This window comes from Harmonia axyridis, chromosome 1, assembly GCF_914767665.1.
Source record: "Harmonia axyridis chromosome 1, icHarAxyr1.1, whole genome shotgun sequence".
Taxonomy (NCBI): Eukaryota; Metazoa; Arthropoda; class Insecta; order Coleoptera; family Coccinellidae; genus Harmonia; species Harmonia axyridis.
In genome coordinates this window covers 12,375,112-12,395,566 of record NC_059501.1, presented here as the reverse complement: position 1 = coordinate 12,395,566, position 20,455 = coordinate 12,375,112, and the positions used below count along the sequence as shown (strand labels likewise).

The window sequence follows — 20,455 nt, the reverse complement described above, 5'->3', positions numbered from 1 at the left end:
TTCAAAAGTCTGAAAACATTGAATTTATTTCGTGCACAGGTGGAAAATCGGAATACTGATACTGAGGTCTTTAGTAATTTCGCCCGAGGAATAGAAATGGGCCCCTCAGATTTTGTGCCCAAAATGGCCTTTTACGAGATATGATGCCCAACTCCGAAATTTCAAATGCAAACCTATCTTTTCCATTGCAGATTGGGATTCAGCGGGAAATTTTAAATCCAAATTTATGTAGACCAAAATTTTTTCGTCCTTTTTTGGTACCTATGCAAACTTTGGTATACCTTGGTTGCATGAATGAACAGAAATTCAAAAGCTCCTGAATTCACTTTAGTTCTTTCTTTTCTTTTTGTCATTCTTCTATAGTGTCATCATCTCAATTAAATAACGGGTGTTTTTTTTCGAGGTATATAACTTTAAGTTGGCATTTCTGTTCAAGATGGCGACCGATTTAACAGCTGTCAAGTGATTTATTCTCATTTTGGTTTGGCAATTGATCATGAATAGACTCACGCCTGAACAAAGCTTGCAAATAGTGCAATTTCATTTCGAAAATAATGGTTCTGTGCGGAATACGTATCGCGCACTACGTCCATTTTATTTTGTTTAGCGATGAAGCGTACTTCTGGTTGAATGGCTACGTCAACAAACAAAACTGCCGCATTTGGAGTGATGCTAATCGTCAAGTGTATGTCGAAACACCGTTACATCCAGAAAAACTGACTGTTTGGTGCGCTGTATGGGCTGGTGGAATCATTGGTCCGTACTTCTTCAAAAACGATGATGGCCAGAACGTTACAGTCAATGGTGGTCGGTATAGAGCCAAGATCACTAACTTTTTCATTCCTGAATTGAGCAACCATGATTTCCAGAAGCTGTGGTTCCAACAAGACGGCGCGACATGTCACACAGCTCGTGCCACAATCGATTTATTGAAAGACAAGTTTGGTGACCGCCTAATTCCACGTTTTGGACCTGTGAATTGGCCTCCAAGATTTTGTGATTCAACACCGCTAGAAAACTTTCTGTGTGGCTATGTAAAGTCATTGGTCTATGCGGATGAGCTACAAACCCTTGATCATTTGGAAGACAGCATTCGCCGTGTTATTGCCGGTATACGGTCACAATTACTGGTGCATCAAACTGTACAACAAGCTTCCTCAATCTATGAAGAGTTTGCCAGGGTCAGCTCTTCAGAGAAATGTCAGGAATTTGTTGTTGGAGAACGTATTTTATTCTGTTGACGAGTTTTTGAGATTCGAGTTCTGACTTGTGTTGTCTTCAGCGTGTTGATGTATTGAAATTTTAACTTGTTAAACTGTGTTAACTGATGTTTATATTTATATTAGTATGTTTTTTTCTCATTATGTAATATTGCTGAATGTGTTTATATGACGTGCCATGTAATTCTTTCTTGATGGCGAATAAAATTTACTATTTACTATTTACTATTTACAAATGTTGAAAAAAGTTATCGAAAATTGGACGTCCAGATTGGACTGCATCCGAGCCGGCCGTGGCGGTCATATGCCAGAAATCATATTTTAAAATGTAGAAGATTATCTTGCGGATAAATAAAATTCATGTCAATCGAATAATCCATCGTTGTTTTATTGCAATTCAAAGTTCTATAGCTCTAAAAAAACACCCTTTACATACAGTTGTGCACAATGATGTGTGCCCTAGTCTGCCTATTACACAAGAATAAAAAAAAAACGTTGCAATACATTCTGGTCAACTTCGAGCCGGATTCATGAATCGAGAACGAACTAAATATTCCTGTTTTCTTCCTCATTCTTCCATCACTGTCCCGCGTGCCTGTTCAGAATCGACGATTTCATTGCTGGCGCATTGTTATTTTGTCATGCTACGTACCCTCATTGTTCTCCGAAGAGCAATTCGCCTGCGACTTGAAAGATCATTACTCCAGTACCGGGTCGATTTGTAAAGATTTGTGTGGCACTGCCTATCAAACGATTATCGACTATAAAATTAATGATATCAGTCTGATTGCTTGATTCAATTAGCATCAAATTGAGCCCGGGAATCCACCGTATGTAGCTATGGATGGGAGAGATAAATAATGCAGACGTCACATCCACTGCAGTTCGATTCCATTCAATATTTCAATACGTTCCGATTTGCACGCTTGTCAATCTTACAATAGCGCTTTTAGTTCTGTGAGATTTTCAGTTATTTTTATTGACGAGATGGTTGAGGCGTTCAGATTATGGTAATAATAATGAGAAGATACAAAAACACACACATCGTCAAAAGTCTTGTCTTGTTGAGTTTAGCCTTTCAGGAAGAATGGAACGATATGCCTGAAAATTTCTTGATTCGTGGGATGCCTAGGCGTAATGGGCAGTTGATTGAAAGAAGAGGTGGTAATTCGGACTATTGAATTTGGATTCAGTTGTGGAATGACTATAAATAATCAAGAATAAATAATCGATAAATTTAAATTTTTTCTCATTTACCTATTTTTTCTTATCCTGTATAAAGCAAAGAGTAGCAAATATAGATTTTCTATCAAATATATTGCAGTTGACATAGAGGAAAATATTCATCTCATTTCCAGAATATAGACTGTTTATTTCTTGAGAAACCTGGAGGAGCCAAGACTTTTGATGATTTCTGTAGGTATAAAAAGCATTACGTAGAGAAATTGGCAGAAATGATAGTGACTGTGAATAAAGAAATGAAGAAAGCACTGATATAAAGTCAAAAATTTTTGAGCACTTGTTCGTTCATGAGGTGATAATACTCCTCCAAAGATGCGTCCCCTCCGAACTACAGCCATCCAATGTCTTCATTTTAGTCAATAATTAAATTTCATGCGATAATGTTTAAACGATTTTAATGGAAATTTTGTCATAGGAAAACAATCCAAATAAACATGAAATCTCTTTTTGATTGACCGATCAACTCCTTGATTGTAGTGAGAAATCTATGAAAGTGTCAAAAATGATCTGAAATTGAACATAGAAATTATTTCATCGAGCAAATCACCACGATAAAAGTTTTATGAAACCCTCCATTACAATTGTAATGTAGTAGATGGTTTTAAAATGTTTGTGATACAATTTATAATTATGTTTTGAAAAGCAAAATTCAATTGAATGGCACCAAATCAGAAGATTCGATTGATGGGAAATTTCAAAGTTGATTGACAGCAGAGTTTCAGACAGTTCAGAGACAAAATTTAATAATCGAAGGCAGAAAGAAATTGAAAATCTAGCGAAATTTTCAAGCATTCGACAAGAATTGACATCTACTGATACTGGTTTTGAATATGGCAAACTGAAAACCAAAATGATATATTTCAAAAGATTACAAATATCAGTTTTCGGATAATCTTGCTAAATAAGAAGGTACAGTCGGTGGGTACGTCAAATATCTCATAAGGAATAATTTGACGGAAGTGAAAAAAACATCAGGTAATTTTAAGAATAATGATATAAATTTTTCCATAGTTTGTTTTTGACGGTTTAAATTAGAGAAGGTTTGTTGTTATTTGAAAAAGGAAATAAATTTTTATTCATGTGAACCCAATTTATAGAAGAGTCATTTCGATTGGAAAATATATATGTTTATATAATATTATGTTTGGATCTGTTGTGAAATTTTTCAAAATTTAATATACAGTGGTTCGAAGAACAAGAACTCATAAATTAGAATGAAGATTTGATTCAAAGACAACTCTTTCCATACCTTCAAAACCCGACTAAAATACATGTTTTATTCAACGTAACATCCCATAGTTAGCCGAAAGGGTGATAAAGAGTATCAAACCGAATGAATAATCAAATCGTATCTCCCAAACGTAGGTGGAGCCACAATCTACGACCCCTTTTCAAATCGAACCGTCATCCGATCTTATCCGCCTATCTGGCAGGATCGTTATCCCAAAATGAATTCAACACATTAACATCAGGAGCATAGCACAATCGCCATTCATCCATCTCAATCATCGATCTGTCACCTTTGAGAGTTGCATCTGTGACTTGCACGGGTCAAAAGGTCACCACCATTAACGATACGTTTTCGATGATCAGGCGGCCACAGAAAATTGACATGCAGTTTCGTTTGATAAGAATGACACGAACTGTATGGGACCAATCAGAGCGTTTTGCGAGATTGCAAGTCTCATTGAAATCGGACTGAAAAATTCAGCTATTCATTGCTGCGAATTGTTCTGCACATAAAGGATATAACTTTTGTGCGGATGACGGGGGAATGGTAATTGACGTTTATATTTCCACTCGATTGTAGTTTGTATCGGATTTATCTGAATGATATCTCTGATGATGCGATTTTTATCGCATGAAGCTTTGGTGATTTCAAGTGCTCGTTAGTAGTTTTTTTTTCAAACATTAACGAAGCATTGTACTACTTTAAATATGCCTACCTGGAATAGTTGACTTGAATTTACTGTACAAAAAAACTTACTACGTGAATTTTTATATTCTGATCTCCCGAGAAGTCCTAGTTTAACAAGCTCAGTATTCAAAAGAGCTTAAAGGATACTGCACAATTCATTAGTTAGAGAAATACATACTATTAGGCCAATTGGAAAGTCCCCGGTCTGATGCACAGATGGCGGTGCTAGTATTAAATTCATGTGATTTTTAGTTAGTACCAACCTTCAAACGATACGTGTCAAAATTTTACAGCAGTCCAACCATTAGTTTGTGAGATATTGCGTTGTGAGTGTAGCTACTTTTGTTATTCGAAAAAAGAATGATTTCTGTGACGAAAAAAGAATGATTTCTGTGACGGGAAAAAAATTTGACATTTTATCTCTGTTGACAGGTAACAAAATATGACTTTTCACGAAATTACTTTTTTCCCGGATATATATTTATCTACATATAGATAAAGGAATAATAATAATTCGACCACACTATTGATGGCTTTTGTTGTTGTGCCAATTCCGAAAAATAAGCCAGTAACACTGTCTCCGAGAAAGAACTGCATGTCTTTTTCATTTTCCATTCCATAAATCTTGAAAACGCGGTTTCGTAAATTTTCCGCGATTTAGCTGGCAATAATTTTCTTGACGCTACTTGCTCTGCTTCTATCAACTCGAGTGGAGTCAGAGAAAACTCGGAATCAGACATTTTTTAACTTTATATTATTCAACAAAATAACTACTAAACAATTATTACTGAGTTCGCAATTTTTGAAACAAATCACAAAATTAAATTGACAGATATTTGATTACTTTGAAGTTTCTCTTAGCAACGCAGGTCTATTTGCAGCTTACTAGTTTAAAAATTCAAAATTCATATCGAAAACATTCTGACTTCAATATATTGTAATAATATGTTCTTTCACTATTAAATTGTCGTTTTTCCTGTCACAGAAAAAAATAGTGTATTATACACGGGAAAAATATTAGATTTTAGCTCTCGGTTTTTTGTCTCCCTCCGCTTCGCGTCGGGAGACAACATAACCGCGAGCTAAAATCTAATACTTTTTTCCCTTGTATAATGAATAACTATTTGTGTGCCGATAAAATATTGATTTTTGAAGGGAAAAATACAGTTGAAGCAAAATCTCGGCTCGATGAAAAGCTTCCGAGGTCTGCTTTAGGAAAATCAACCATAATTGATCGGTATGCTAAATTTAAATGGTGAAATGAGCACCAAGACCCAAAAGAGGCTGTCACCGACGAAAAAATCAAAAAAGTTCAAAAAATAATTTTTATTGACCGTAAAGTGAAGTAGATCGAGATAGCGGACATTGTGAAGATATCATCTGAACGTGTACATCATATCATTCACGAATATTTGTACATGAGAAAGCTGTGTGCAAAATGGTTGCCGCGCGAGCTCACAATTGATCAAAAACAACAACGTGTTAATGATTCTGAGCAGCGTTTGAAGCTGTTCAAGTGCAATAAATCTGAATTTTTGCATCGATATGTGACAATGGATGAAACATGGCTCTATCATTTCACTCCAGAGTTCAATCGACAGTCAGCTGAGTGAACTGCACACGATGAACCGAATCCAAAACAAGGAAAAACACAACAGTCAGCTGGCAAGGTTATGGCATCAGTATTCTGGGATGCCCAAGGTATAGTATTCATTGATTACCTCCAAAAAGGCCAGATCATCAACAGCGAATATTATATTGCGTTATTGGATCGTATAAAGTATGGAGTCGTTAAAACGAGGCCTCATTTGAAGAAAAAAAGGTGCTGTTTCATCAAGACAATACGCTGTGTCACGAATCAATGAAAACAATGGTAAAATTGCATGAATTGGGCTTCAAATTGCTTCTGCATCCACCGTATTCGCCAGATCTGGCCCCCAGCGACTTTTTCCTGCTCTCAGACCTCAAAAGAATGCTCGCCGGAAAGAAATTCAGCACCACTGAAGAAGTCATCCCCGAAACTGATGCCTATTTTGAAGCGAAAAACAAATCGTACTACAAAAATGCTATCGAAAAGTTGGAGGATCGCTAAAATCGCTTTATCGCCCTCGAAGGCAACTATGTTTAATAATAAAATCGAATTTTGCCAAGAGAATGTGTTTTACTATGGTAGACCGGTGACTTTTCAATTGGCCTTCAATTTTTGCTCTTTTAGACGTCTAGAATTAGCTCTCAAAATATTCAAACGTTGTTTCTCAAGCAACGGTATAATAACGTTTCACTTCCGAAGTTAAAATATCATAAAGTCGTCCTTTTTAGTCTTAATAAATTTTCAATATATCAAATAGAAAGCATATGTAACCATAAGTAATGAAATGAAGTTATAGCTTCTCATGGGTGATCCCAACCATAGTTAACAGGAAAACCGAAGAATTCATAATTTTTATGTTCACATAGTTGTGATATTTGACTCCCCAACAAAAGTTCCTTTATTTGAATGACCTTCTTTGGAAGTACTCCATGTTAAGGGAAATAAAAATGATTTTACGACAACTATATCTCTTGCTACCATTCAGTAATGTTCGTTCCCTTGCAGGTCCATGCCCTATTTCAGAGCAAATATGGAAAAAGGCCGGATCAGAGTGGTGTCTGGTCAGCATGGGGTGCTTGGACTGAATGCACAAGAACTTGCGGAGGCGGAATAATGACTCAAACGAGATATTGTATCCAGAGACCAACAGATAATAGGTAAGCTCGAAAAATAGTCATATTCTCCTAGTATAAGACATTAAGAATTTTATGTACTCTTGCATGCAATGTTGCACTTGGTTGAGTTATACAATAGGCTCTAGATGACTGGCTATATCATTTTTGAAACGAAATCTTACTAATTCACGGCTCAGATTTGAAAACCTAGAAGAGGTAGAAAATGGATCTTTATGATATTTTGGCAATGAAAAGCACCTAATTAAAAAATCCCTCTGTCTAGAAAAGGAAGTATTCGTTTTTCAAAGAAACAAAAAAAATATATCGAAAATTAAATGTCAGTTATTATATTACAATTTTTTAAATTACAATTCTTCATTCCGAAGTTTGGGTATGATTAAAGCTATGCGTATTTTCGATACTGCAGATCTGAACTGTTGGTAGTTGTTGCAATTGTAGCATTCTCTTAAGTTTTTCAAGGAGTTTTCTTCTCCTTCTTTCCATGGATCTTTTGTAAGTTTATCAAAAAAAAAATCATTCGAACCCGGGGATCTTTTCTAAGACAATCAATAATTTGGAAAAAAATCGATGGCCTTACAATGATTCCTTCGGAACCATAGCCCAAAAATGTTTTCATTTATGAATTCGAAAATCAGACACTTAACGCTAATATTTACTTTTTTATTTCTCAATGTAAGGCAATTTGTTGACTAGTTATACCATGTTGAAAATTGCCCAATCATTTGGGTTCTTTTCAAAGGTATCCCTCAATTTTTGTGACAAGTGTATTCAAATGCCTGTTGCTCGCCATGATTCAACGAATATTTGTTCATTCAGAGAAGTACTACGTTCGTTATTGTCGTGAAATAGCAGTTTTTTAGTTGTATGTTTAATTTTACTCTTTCGTTACTTTTTTCAAAATTTCGATCTGACAATATTTGAGTTTATGAAATTTTGGTCTGACAATAATTTTGATTTATGAATCAACATGAAGCCACACAAATTTTCATGCATATTGACTAAGCGAGAGAAATTTTTAAAATCCGTATACTCATAAAAATTCCAAACGAATTTTTCGTTATTCAAAAGGAGACAAGCCCAGCCAAAAAATTTCTGATATATTTACTCCAGCAAAGTCATTTCATTGGATAATACCAGTTCAGGAAACATATTTGTGAATACTTATTTCCGAAAATTTCGGGGAGTTCCAACTCATACTCAACTATTCATGAATCAAAAACTATTCATCGAATTTTTTAACTATTCAGTAAATAATCAACTATTCATGAATAGAAAACTATTCACTGAATAGAAAACTATTCATTGAATATTCAACTATTCAGTGAAAATTCATGAATATTCTAAAAATGCAATCCGCTATATTTCGAATAAATATTGAATGAATATTCGAATATTTATACCATTCATTCATGATTCCCAGCCCTTGTCTAGAGCATGCATGCTATCCAATGGAACAATTTCATCTCTCTTGAAACGATATTGATATCAATTCCATCTTTATAACGGGTGTTTTTTTTCGAGGTATGTAACTTTAAGTTGGCATTACTGTTCAAGATAGCGACCAATTCAACAGTTGTCAAGTGATTTATCCTCAGTTTGGTTTGGCAATTTATCATGAATAGACTCACGCCTGAACAACGTTTGCAAATAGTGCAATTTCATTTCGGAAATAATGGTTCTGTGCGGAATACGTTCATTTTATTTTGTTTAGCGATGAAGCGTCAACAAACAAAACTGCCGCATTTGGAGTGAAGCTAATCCTCAAGTGTATGTCGAAACACCGTTACATCCAGAAAAACTGGTTGTTTGGTGCGCTTTATGGGCTGGTGGAATCATTGGTCCGTACTTCTTCAAAAACGATGATGGCCAGTACGTAACAGTCAATGGGGACCGGTATAGAGCCATGATTACTAACTTTTTCATTCCTGAATTGAACAACCATGATGTCCAGGAGCTGTGGTTCCAACAAGACGGCGCAACATGTTACACAGCTCGTGCCACAATCGATTTATTGAAAAACACGTTTGGTGACCGCCTAATTTCACGTTTTGGACCTGTGAATTGGCCTCCAAGATCTTGTGATTTAACACCGCTAGACTACTTTCTGTGGGGCTATGTAAAGTCATTGGTCTATGCGGATAAGCCACAAACCTTTGACCATTTGGAAGACAACATTCGCCGTGTTATTGCCGATATACGGCCACAAATGTTGGAAAGAGTCATCGAAAATTGGACGTCCAGATTGGACTACATCCGAACCAGCCGTGGCGGTCATATGCCAGAAATCATATTTAAAATGTAAAGTCACAAGATTATCTTGCGGATAAATAAAATTCATGTCAATCGAATAATCCATCGCTGTTTTATTGTAATTTGAAGTTCCATAGCTCTAAAAAAAACACCCTTTACAAAGGCCTTTGTTCGTTTGGAACAAGTGCGCAAAACTTGCACAAATTGCTCCTTAGGCATCTATTTCGTAGTTAATCACTACCTTCATCACATTTCATTAGTCAAAAATGCAATAAAACCTCGTTACAACACAGGAACCTGCGATAATAAAAGAACCTATGATCACAGGCTACTCATGTGCCAACCAACATCCGAAAGCTTACGTGAATCAATACAAATCGACAGTGACAGAATGTCAGTGAACCAATTTGAAAGTGATATCGACTCCGGCTAGACCAATATATTCCAGCCTATTCTCGGTTGAAAACTATTAAATGACGTACAAAGGATATTAACAAGGGCAACTATGCGGAAAATTGAAAACTAATTTCAGGTCGCATTGTGCTCTCTGACACAGAGTGAAAAGCTGATGATGTGTTCATTTACGGCGGACCGTATGACGGGAATATTTACAGCTACGAAAAAGGAATCTAGGTGATATTTTGATGGTAATTACACGTGAATAGGATCATGTGCACAAATATTCTGAAAATTTAAATATGCATTTAATTTATGCACCATAATCCTTATTCTATTAGGTGAACAACTTGCTTCTGCCGTTTTGCTGCAGCGGTAAATGGTAGTCTAAAGAAATAGATCGTAGATGTAATACAATAAGCTAAGTTATTTGTAAATATAGCGCCATCGTAATATAAGTCGATTTGTGTCTGCATTATAAAGTTCTCGATTGAACATGTCAGCTTACGAACCAAATTTTTGTCATTTATAGGAGGTTTTAATTTTCTGCTTTAATATGAAGAAATCTGCGGCTGAGGCTCATTGAATGCTCTCAAATACCTATGGTGCAGCCGCAATTAGTGAAAGAACGTGCAGACAGTGGTTTCATTGCTTCAAGAACGGTGATTTTGACGTCGAAGGCCAGCATGGCGGTGGAAGAGAGAAGGTTTTCGAAGACGCAGAATTGGAGGCATTAATTGATCAAGACTAGTGTCAAACGCAACAAGAATTGTTTAGGATCATTAGGAGTGATACAACAAGCCATTTCAAAACGTCTGAATGTCATGGGGGTGATTGTGAAACAAGGAAATTGGGTGCCGTACGAGTTGAAGCCGAAATATATTGAACGGCGTTTGTTCGCTTGTGAACAGCTGCTCACAAGGCAAAGACAGAAAGGGATTTACGCATCGCATTGGATTGGAGACGAAAAATGGGTTCATTACGATAACCCCAATTTCAGAAACCATGGGGATATCCAGGCATGCTTCCACGTCGACGGCCAAACTGAATATTCACAGTTCCAAGGTCATGCTCAGTATTTGGTGGGACTACCTCGGCGTAGTGTATTATGAATTGTTAAAACTGACTAAAACAATCACAGGTGTACGTTATCGAACGCAATTAATGCATTTGAGCCGAGCAATGAGAGACAAACGGCCGCAATACAACTAGAGACATGATAAATTAATTTTACAGCATGACAATGCTCGACCTCATGTTGCAAAAGTCATCAAGACATACTTGGAAACGTTGAAATGGGAAGTCCTACCCCACCCGCCGGATTTTCCGGACGTAGCTCCCTCAGACTATCATTTGTTTTGATCAATGGCACATGGCCTGGCTGACCAGCACTTCCTATCTTATGAAGAAATTGAATCAATTCGTGGATCGTTTCAAAAGATGACCAGTTTTTTCTACGCGGGATTCGTACGCTGACCGAAAGATGGTAGAAAGTAGTGGCCATCGATGAACAATACTTTGAATCATAAATGTATAACAAATTAATTCACAATAAAGCTTCGAATTTCGGAAAAAACCGGCAAAAACAAAGTTGTACGCCTATGTACAACTGGCTCATTCATACGCCAATTGTATTCCTCCAGAACTGTATATAGATAAGTATATCGAAGGGCGCAGTTTGCGCGTGAATTATACGAGCGCTTAAAAGCTCCTGATTTCACCTTAGTGATCTTCTCATTTTTTCGATATTCGGCTTGAATTTTCTATGATTTTTGTGCCGCTTTCAACATGAAATTTCGCAAGGACCTACCCTAAAGATTTCAAGTGTCAACGTCTTTCCGTTCAAGAATTGTATTCAGCCGAACAGACAGACATAATTCTGTTAATTTCTTGTTTCAAAATTAAATAATTATAGACACTGAGGCAAAAAAAAAGCGATTTGTTCGGGGAACGAGCGCTCAGAAATATTTTCACATAGTAGTGAAGTATTTTCCAAGAATAGAATATTAGTGCTACTTGAGAGTTCGCAAAGAATATATTATAGAAGAAAGACCTATCGAAAAAGTAGGACAAATATCTGTTGTATTTGATAATTGCCAGGAAGACAACGATTTGTACGTTTATAGCTCATCAGCATTCAAAATGCAACAGAAGGAAATGCAAATGCGCGAATGATCTATTAAGTTGACGTCCAATCAAGATACAACAAGCTCTGTTTTATAGCTAGGAGTAGAAATATTTCTACTCGTTACCGAACATTTATGCGTTTGATTTGATAACATGGTGAATTTAGGTCGAAAATAAATTACGAATTCAAATTAAGTTCGTAGTATCAACATTTACGTAAAACTCGACGATAATTGATTGTAATTTTTAATCAAAGAAATCAGAGAGAATGAAATGGTGTTCACCTCATTAGGATTATTATCTATCAATTGACTTTTTTCTGAAATCGTTCAGAAATGCCAACTCTCTGGAAACAATTCAAATTACAAAAAAAAGTATTCTGATTCAGAACACGTACTGCCGCTTGGCAATTTTATTGCCCTTATTGGTGGGGTTTGTGCCCATCTTCCACATCTCATCAATAGAAGTCGGTAATAATACGTCAAGTTCAGAAGAAAATGATGTCGCATCTTTAAGGACCGTCATACTGCCAAAACAAGATTATGGTGGAATACGAAAAGCACTAGGTGAGACAAACCAATAAATTCCTACATTTTCTGATCAATATTATCGATGTTATTACTAGTTTGCCTTAACTTCAGACAGAACATCTCCAAGTCCATCTAAAACACTTTTGTGCGCTTATAACGGGTGTTTTTTTTCGAGTTATATAACTTTAAGTTGGCATTTCTGTTCAAGATGGCGACCGATTTAACAGTTGTCAAGTGATTTATTCTCAGTTTAGTTTGGCAATTCATCATGTTTAGACTCACGCCTGAAAAACGCTTGCAAATGGTGCAATTTTATTTCGAAAATAATGGTTCTGTAATACGTATCGCGCACTACGTCCATTTTATTTTGTTTAGCGATGAAGTGCACTTTTGGTTGAATGGCTACCTCAACAAACAAAACTGCCGCATTTGGAGTGAAGATAATCCTCAAGTGTATGTCGAAACACCGTTACATCCAGAAAAACGGACTGTTTGGTGAGCTTTATGGGCTGGTGGAATCATTGGTCCGTACTTTTTCAAAAACGATGATGGCCAGAAAGTTAATTCAATGGTGATCGGTATAGAGCCATCATTACTAACTTTTTCATTCCTGAATTGAACAACCATGATGTCCAGGAGCTGTGGTTCCAACAAGACGGCGCAACATGTCGCACAGCTCTTGCCACAATCGACTTATTGAAAGACACGTTTGGTGACCGCCTAATTTCACGTTTTGGACCTGTGAATTGGCCTCCAAGATCTTCTGATTCAACACCGCTAGACTACTTTCTGTGGGGCTATGTAGAGTCATTGGTCTATGCGGATAAGCCACAAACCCTTGACCATTTGGAAGACAACATTCGCCGTGTTATTGCCGATATACGGCCACAAATGTTGGAAAAAGTCATCGAAAATTGGACGTCCAGATTGGACTACATCCGAGCCAGCCGTGGCGGTCATATGCCAGAAATCATATTTGAAATGTAATGCCACAAGATCATCTTGCGGATAAATAAAATTCATGACAATCGAATAATCCATCGTTGTTTTATTGCAATTTAAAGTTCTATAGATCTAAAAAAAAACACCCTTCAGTTTTATGCGATGATCATGGCATTAAAGCTGATAATGTTCCTTGCTAATATATTACAGGTCGAGATAATAGAATAATCAAAGTTTAACACAGTAGAATAGCATAGCATAGTATATCCTAAGTCACTTGAACAAGTCCATGAAAAGGCTTGGCAAGATGTCCCTCTGAAGTGGATACCGCGATTCGTTAAATAACGGGGTTTATTTGAAAGTATTGTTAGGCAAAAATTCATTGGCCCCAAAGAAATTATTGGGAACTTGGACAACCCTTGTATCATCGAAGTATTCTGACTTCCTCCAAGTGACTTCAGATATACTATACCATTAATGATGAGACAACAAAAGCTATTAACGTCGCAAATTATCTGAAAGAATCGACATTAGAATTTAATACAATCGCATAAATATTATTTTCAATTCTAAAGTTTCCATCAAATGAAAACTGGACAAGCGTTTTTATTGAGTCGTTCAAGTAAGATTGGAAGAACTATACCTTAAAATTTGTTTGTTTAGTAACAAACCTGTGCAATTGATATGGCAATTATCAATCCTTCTCTGATCATATCAAATTCTGAGATCAGTATACAATTGATATGTCATCACTTCTCCTATTATAATAGTTCATTGATAATCAGTGTTATTGCTTTTCATTGAACCCTTTCTCAACAACTATTTGTCAAATCGATATTAAATTGATTGATGTATTCGCCACAATCTGCAGGACAAGACCTCCTTATTGATGTGTACGATCTTTCACACTTCGTTCAAATATAGGCGTGTTATCTTTCTATTGACACGAATTTCCAATGTGTCATTTAAATAAACGAATAAATCAATAAATCTGTCATCGACGAGCGAATCTAGGAATCTGATGACCACACACAGGGTATTAAGGTTTCAAATGATTCCAAAGACACATTCTGCTCGGTTATCGGCTAAATTTGAGCCTTTTGAACCAAATCGATAGTCTTTCAATGAATTGATTGAGCGAGTGATTCTTTTCGATCGTTGAAATTGGGTTAATGATATAATTCGTTAGTCTGTTCATTATAATTGAATTACAAATCTAGATACACGTTTGGATTTATTATCCAGATAAATGAACATAAGAAATCGATGGTTGTGGTCTATTTGGGAATCACCTGTCCCGACAAGCTTTTACTTCGAAGTCCAATAACTCAGAAACGAAGCCTCATTGTCAAAAAATTTCTGTTACGTTTTTTCAAGAATTTCAGTCTGCATCGAGTTTAAATTCAACAGGTATACATAGGCACCTTGTATAAGAATGTACCTAGGCGTACAACTTAGCTTCCGCTGTTTTTTTTTCCGAAATTCGAGGCTTTATTGTGAAAAACTGGTTACACATTCAAAGTATTTTCCATCGCTGACCACCACTTTCTCTCATCTTTCGGCAAGCGTACGAATCCCGCGTTGAAAAAACTGGTCATCATTCGAAGCGATCAACGAATCGATCCAATTTTTTACTGCTGGTACTGGTCAGCCAGGCTGTGTGTCATTGATCGCGAAAAGTGATAGTCCGAGGGAGCACCGTCTGAAGAATACGGTGGGTGGGTAGGACTTTCGATTTCAACGTTTCCAAGTATGTCTTGACCACTTTTGCAAAATAGGGTCGAGCATTGGCATGCTTTAAAATCACGTCTCTCGTTGTATTGCGGCCGTTTGACTTTCAATGCTTGGCTCAAACGCATCAACTGCGTTCGATAACGATCGCCTGTGATTATTTCAGTCGGTTTTAAAAACTCATAATACACTACGCCGAACTGGTTCCACCAAGCAAGACCTTGGAACCATTGGAACATTGATTTGGCTGTCGACATGGAAGCATGGCCAGGATATCCCTGAAATTTTCTGCACTTGGAATTATCGTAATAAACTCATTTTTCGTCGCCAGTTCCAATGCGATGCAGAAATCCCTTCCGTCTTAGCCTTGCAAGCAGCTGTTTACAAGCAAACAAACGCCGTTCTCGGCTTCAACTCGTAAAGCACCCAATCTCCTTGTTTCTGAATCATTCCCATGACCTTCAGGCGTTCTGAAGTGGCTTGTTGCGCCAGTCCCAATGATTCTGCCAATTCTTGTTGTGTTTGAAACGAGTCTTGATCAAGTAATGCCTCCAATTCTGCATCTTCGAAAACCTTCTCTCTTCCACCCCCATGCAGGTCTTCATCATAGATATTTGAGAGCATTCGATGATCGGCAGACGTAGATTTCTTCATATTAATGCAGAAAATTAAAACCTCCCGCAAATGTCGAGAATTTGGCTCGTAAGCTGACATGTTTAATCAAGAATAACTTTATGATGCCGACACAAATCGACTAATATTTCGATGGCGTTATGCTCACAAATACCCAAGCTTATTGTATGACATCTACGATCTATTCATTCTGACTACCACTTACCGCTACAGCCTTCTATTGCAAAACGGCGGAAGCAAAGTTGTACACCTTATAGTATTGAACATTGGGAACAATGCATCCCTTCAGGTTTTTTCAAAGGAACTTCTTGCTTGCTAGAAACAACTCTTTGAAATAGGAAGAAATAGGTGTAATGAATAGTCCACTGAGCATTCGAAATAAAGAATGTACTCTGGTATTCATCTCAGATGTATGAAGAGGCAGAATACTTCGTATTACACTGGTGCCTCTTAGAAGATAATTCGGTCTAGATTCTCTTTTTAAACCCTCACTGTTCTCTAGGTAATTCTCACACTAAACATAATAGAGAAGGAACAATCGACAAACACTTGGGCCACAAGAAAAGATTAATTATTCAGCATCCATACCCTATTCTCTCTGTGAACAAGTGAAGATAAATCATAATTTTTTTGCACGCTCCCAATTCAATTTGCATGCAACGGCAGACCCGATATCAAGTGACCGCTGAAGATGACAAAGTGCGAAGCTTCCATATCGGACAAGCTCTGATTTAATACTTTATTGTTCAGGAGCAGTGGAGTGAAAAAGGCGAGAGATTGCGTCACATCCTACCATTTCAACGCTCCGATACGCACAAATATCGTGTTTCACTATCGACAGATTCTTCCTTCGAAATTTCGAGCGACTGACACGCGGTATCGGCTTTTAACATTATCAGATATCGTTGGAAACATTTCCAAATGATTACAGTTACACGAAAGTCGGTCTTTGTAGTAGGGTATCGACTTCTTCATCGCAGAAAAATGTAGATGCCTTCATCAGTTGACCAGTCATCGATTTAAAAAACGTTTCATTTTGTAGTTGTGAGATCGAATCTGTCTGAAGCAGTCCCTTTTGGCTAGAATGATCTTGATGGTGACCTATTGATTTGAAAAAAATTCCATCACTTCTATGGTTTGGGGTATTTTTATGTTGAATGAGGTCGGCAATACCTTCCTTAATCTCTTATTCTCCGATCAATCGTTTTTAGCTTTATGATCATTTCAATAGGTCTATCTTTTATCCTAACTCTCTTCAACGGAGAAATACTTTTGTGTATATACCTATAAATCATTTCTAGTATCTTGGAATTATAGAAGTATGAATTAGTATTATACACACCTACTTCACATGATGGATGTACATAACACACTACACAGTGCGTTAAAGAAGTGGAGACATTGACTAACTCGTCGATATAAGTCTCGTCGAAAGCTTTCTTTGGGTAGATAACATTATGTTGAGTAGCAATAAATCGGATGATCCGAAATCCATAAAGTAGACTATGGAGTTCCGCAAGGATCAATTCTTGGACCTTTAATTTTCATTATATTTATTGAAGACGTGGTTGCCTATATTGTTGACTCTGAGTGCACGGTTTTGTATGCGGTTGATTCGTCGATTGCTGTTAGTGCTGCAATTCAGGAGGAACTAGAACTTAAATAATTTTGCTAACAGTTTCGTATCATGGTGCAGATGTAATTCGTTGATAATGCACATTATCAAGACCAAGGATCTTCGGGGTATACATCAACGGTAATTTGATTTGGGAAGATAATATTGATCATATTTGTGCGAAATTGAATGGAATCTATGATCTATGCAGTGATGCAATTGAAACAGTTACTGAATATTGAACAGCTACCATGGACTTTTAAATTTAATTAGAAATGAAACATTTGTTGTTCTTAGAACTTTTGATTAAACCTGTTACGAAATATTGCCGTAAATCATGTTTTCTTTTGAGATTGTATGAAGAAATTTGTGACAAAATTTTGGGAAAAAAATGGCCTGCCATCATATTTTGAACTAACAATCATTTCATCTTGCAAAAAAATAAAACATCTCAACGCTTATTTGTCGTTTCTTTGACACATGTAGTAGCGACGCTAGTATAGGCTTATGTTTTATTTTTTTGAATAAAAACGGCTCCCCATACAAAAAAATGGTAGGAGAGATTTTTTTATTACGTATATTGAATGAAAAATTAAAAAATTATTGTTAGTTTGAAATACATCAGTGCCGTTCCATTTTTTTTTTTAATTGAGACACCCCGTATCTCGGAAAACGAAGCATTTGCGGACAAAAGTATATAGCATAATATCATTACATTTCTAAGCAGAATCGCCTCTTGAAGTTTGTCGCTTTTATTCACCAACACCCTGTATTTTTATTCTCCCATATTTCTATAGGTGAATGATAAATAGAGAATTATTCATGAAACTACATATTAGCAATGGCAGCTCTATAACTGAGTTATAGGATTTTGAATGATGGGTTGTTTACTAATCACACAGATAGAATCCATAGGTTCTCTAATTATATGCCAGATAATGTGATCAGGTCATTGACAGATATTATGTCCTGCGAATGTAACCTAGTATATCGATAATAATGATTAGGGAATGCAGCTCGGAATGCACAATGTCTCATATTTAATGATGTCTCTATTACACATTATATTCGCAATTATTTTGTGAGAAGATTCATTTAAACCTTTGTAATCGTTCGAGGGAAAAAATTAACATTTCCACAGTTTACGTACGAATGTATAGAAACCAAATAAATATCGAATATAGAATTTAGTTCTTTCCAATTGAACAACAAAATTTTGTCTCTGAGGACCACGATAAAATTAATGTAGAGGTTATAATTATTCACATTTTGCAAAGTTTGATATGTATACTTCTATTATGAAAGAGCAATAAACTGGAAGTGAAGAAGCTTTCGATGGTACGGTGATTTCACGTTCTTAGGTGAACAATGTAGGTAAACATATTGAAGTTCAAATTTGGACTAAGCTAAAAACTGAATGAGTAAGTCAATTAAAGGAATGATTTACAAAATCATCATCAATCAAGTATATGCTCATTTATTAGTCAGATATCGAGAATTCCACAATCCATAAACAGGTTAATTCAATGCACTTGTATGAAAATAAAAATATTACTGATTCAATAGTTCTGACTAATTGCAATATTGAAAATTACTTTCAATGTGTATGTTGTTTTTTCTTAGACATTAGTCATTCAACAAAGTGTTAATGTTACAATTTTCTTTGTACCCAAACAAATCATCTCTATTCGACTAAATAATAGTATATTCTAAAACAAGTTGGAGAATGGGCTTCTATTCCAACACGAATGCGAAATTCGAAAACGAGCGAGTTTTCGAACGCATGAGTGTTGGAATTGCCTTCTGCAACGAGTGTTAGACGATATTTTCTCTATTTCAGTCAAGTTTTGTGAAATATTGTCGAAATTCAATGAAATATTCAGATTATAAAGGGTGTTTTTTTTAGAGCTATAGAACTTTAAATTGCAATAAAACAACGATGGATTATCCGATTGACATGAATTTTATTTATCCGCAAGATAATCTTGTGAAATTACATTTTAAATATGATTTCTGGCATATGACCGCCACGGTTGGCTCGGATGTAGTCCAATCTGGACGTCCAATTTTCGATGACTTTTTCCAACATTTTTGGCCGTATATCGGCAATAACGGCGAATGTTGTCTTCCAAATGGTCAAGGGTTTGTGGCTTATCCGCATAGACCAATGAGTTTACATAGCCCCACAGAAAGTAGTCTAGCGGTGTTAAATCACAAGATCTTGGAGGCCAATTCATAGGTCCAAAACGTGAAATTAGGCGGTCACCAAACGTGTCTTTCAATAAATCGATTGTGGCACGAGCTGTGTGACATATTGCGCCGTCTTCTTGTAACCACAGCTCCTGGACATCATTCAGGAATGAAAAAGTTAGTAATCATGGCTCTATACCGATCACTATTGACTGTAACGTTCTGGCCATTATCGTTTTTGAAAAAGTACGGACCAATGGTTCCACCAGCCCATAAAGCGCACCAAACAGTCAGTTTTTCTGGATGTAACGGTGTTTCGACATACACTTGAGGATTAACTTCACTCCAAATGCGGCAGTTTTCTTTGTTGGCGTACCCATTCAACCAGAAGTGCGCTTCATCGCTAGTGTGCGATACGTATTCCGTACGGAACCATTATTTTCGAAATAAAATTGCACTATTTGCGAGCGTTGTTCAGGCGTGAGTTTATTCATGATGAATTGCCAAACCAAACTGAGAATAAATCACTTGACAACTGTTAAATCGGTCGCCATCCCGAACAGTAATGCCAACTTAAAGTTATATACCTCGAAAAAAAAACACCCTATACATCCTAGTAGCATTTGTATTGTATCTTGGCAGTTGGTGTGACTGTTACGAAAATTGACAGATTGCGTGATTTCAATTTGAATCGTACATTTCGAATTTTGAAATTATTTTTAATTACGCATTGAACTGGTCAATTATGTTTGATGAAATCGATTTAACACCTACAAAAATTGCGAATGTAATGTCGCAGATCAAATGTCTATTTTGTTTGTTTTCTATGTAGCCTTTAAAAAGTCGAAATAAATAGACGAATCGTTGGCTTAGTCTAAATTGGTCGCCTAATTTCAATTGTCCTAACCCTATAATTTGAACTTCAACACGTTTT

General features: G+C 36.4%; 1 protein-coding gene across 2 annotated transcripts in view; it reads left to right on the top strand.

Annotated features, from left to right (window-relative positions):
• LOC123671223 (thrombospondin type-1 domain-containing protein 4-like) overlaps nucleotides 1–20,455 on the top strand; it is a 186,463-nt gene that overhangs the window by 54,038 nt on the left and 111,970 nt on the right. The window contains exons 1-2 of one of the 2 annotated variants that reach the window (XM_045604954.1): nucleotides 2,985–3,437; nucleotides 6,977–7,128. In XM_045604954.1, the coding sequence (XP_045460910.1) occupies nucleotides 7,085–7,128 (44 nt within the window). In that variant the 5' untranslated portion in view covers nucleotides 2,985–3,437; nucleotides 6,977–7,084. Of the gene's footprint in view, nucleotides 1–2,984; nucleotides 3,438–6,976; nucleotides 7,129–20,455 lie in introns of those variants that run through there. The other variant, XM_045604953.1, reaches the window with a different exon arrangement.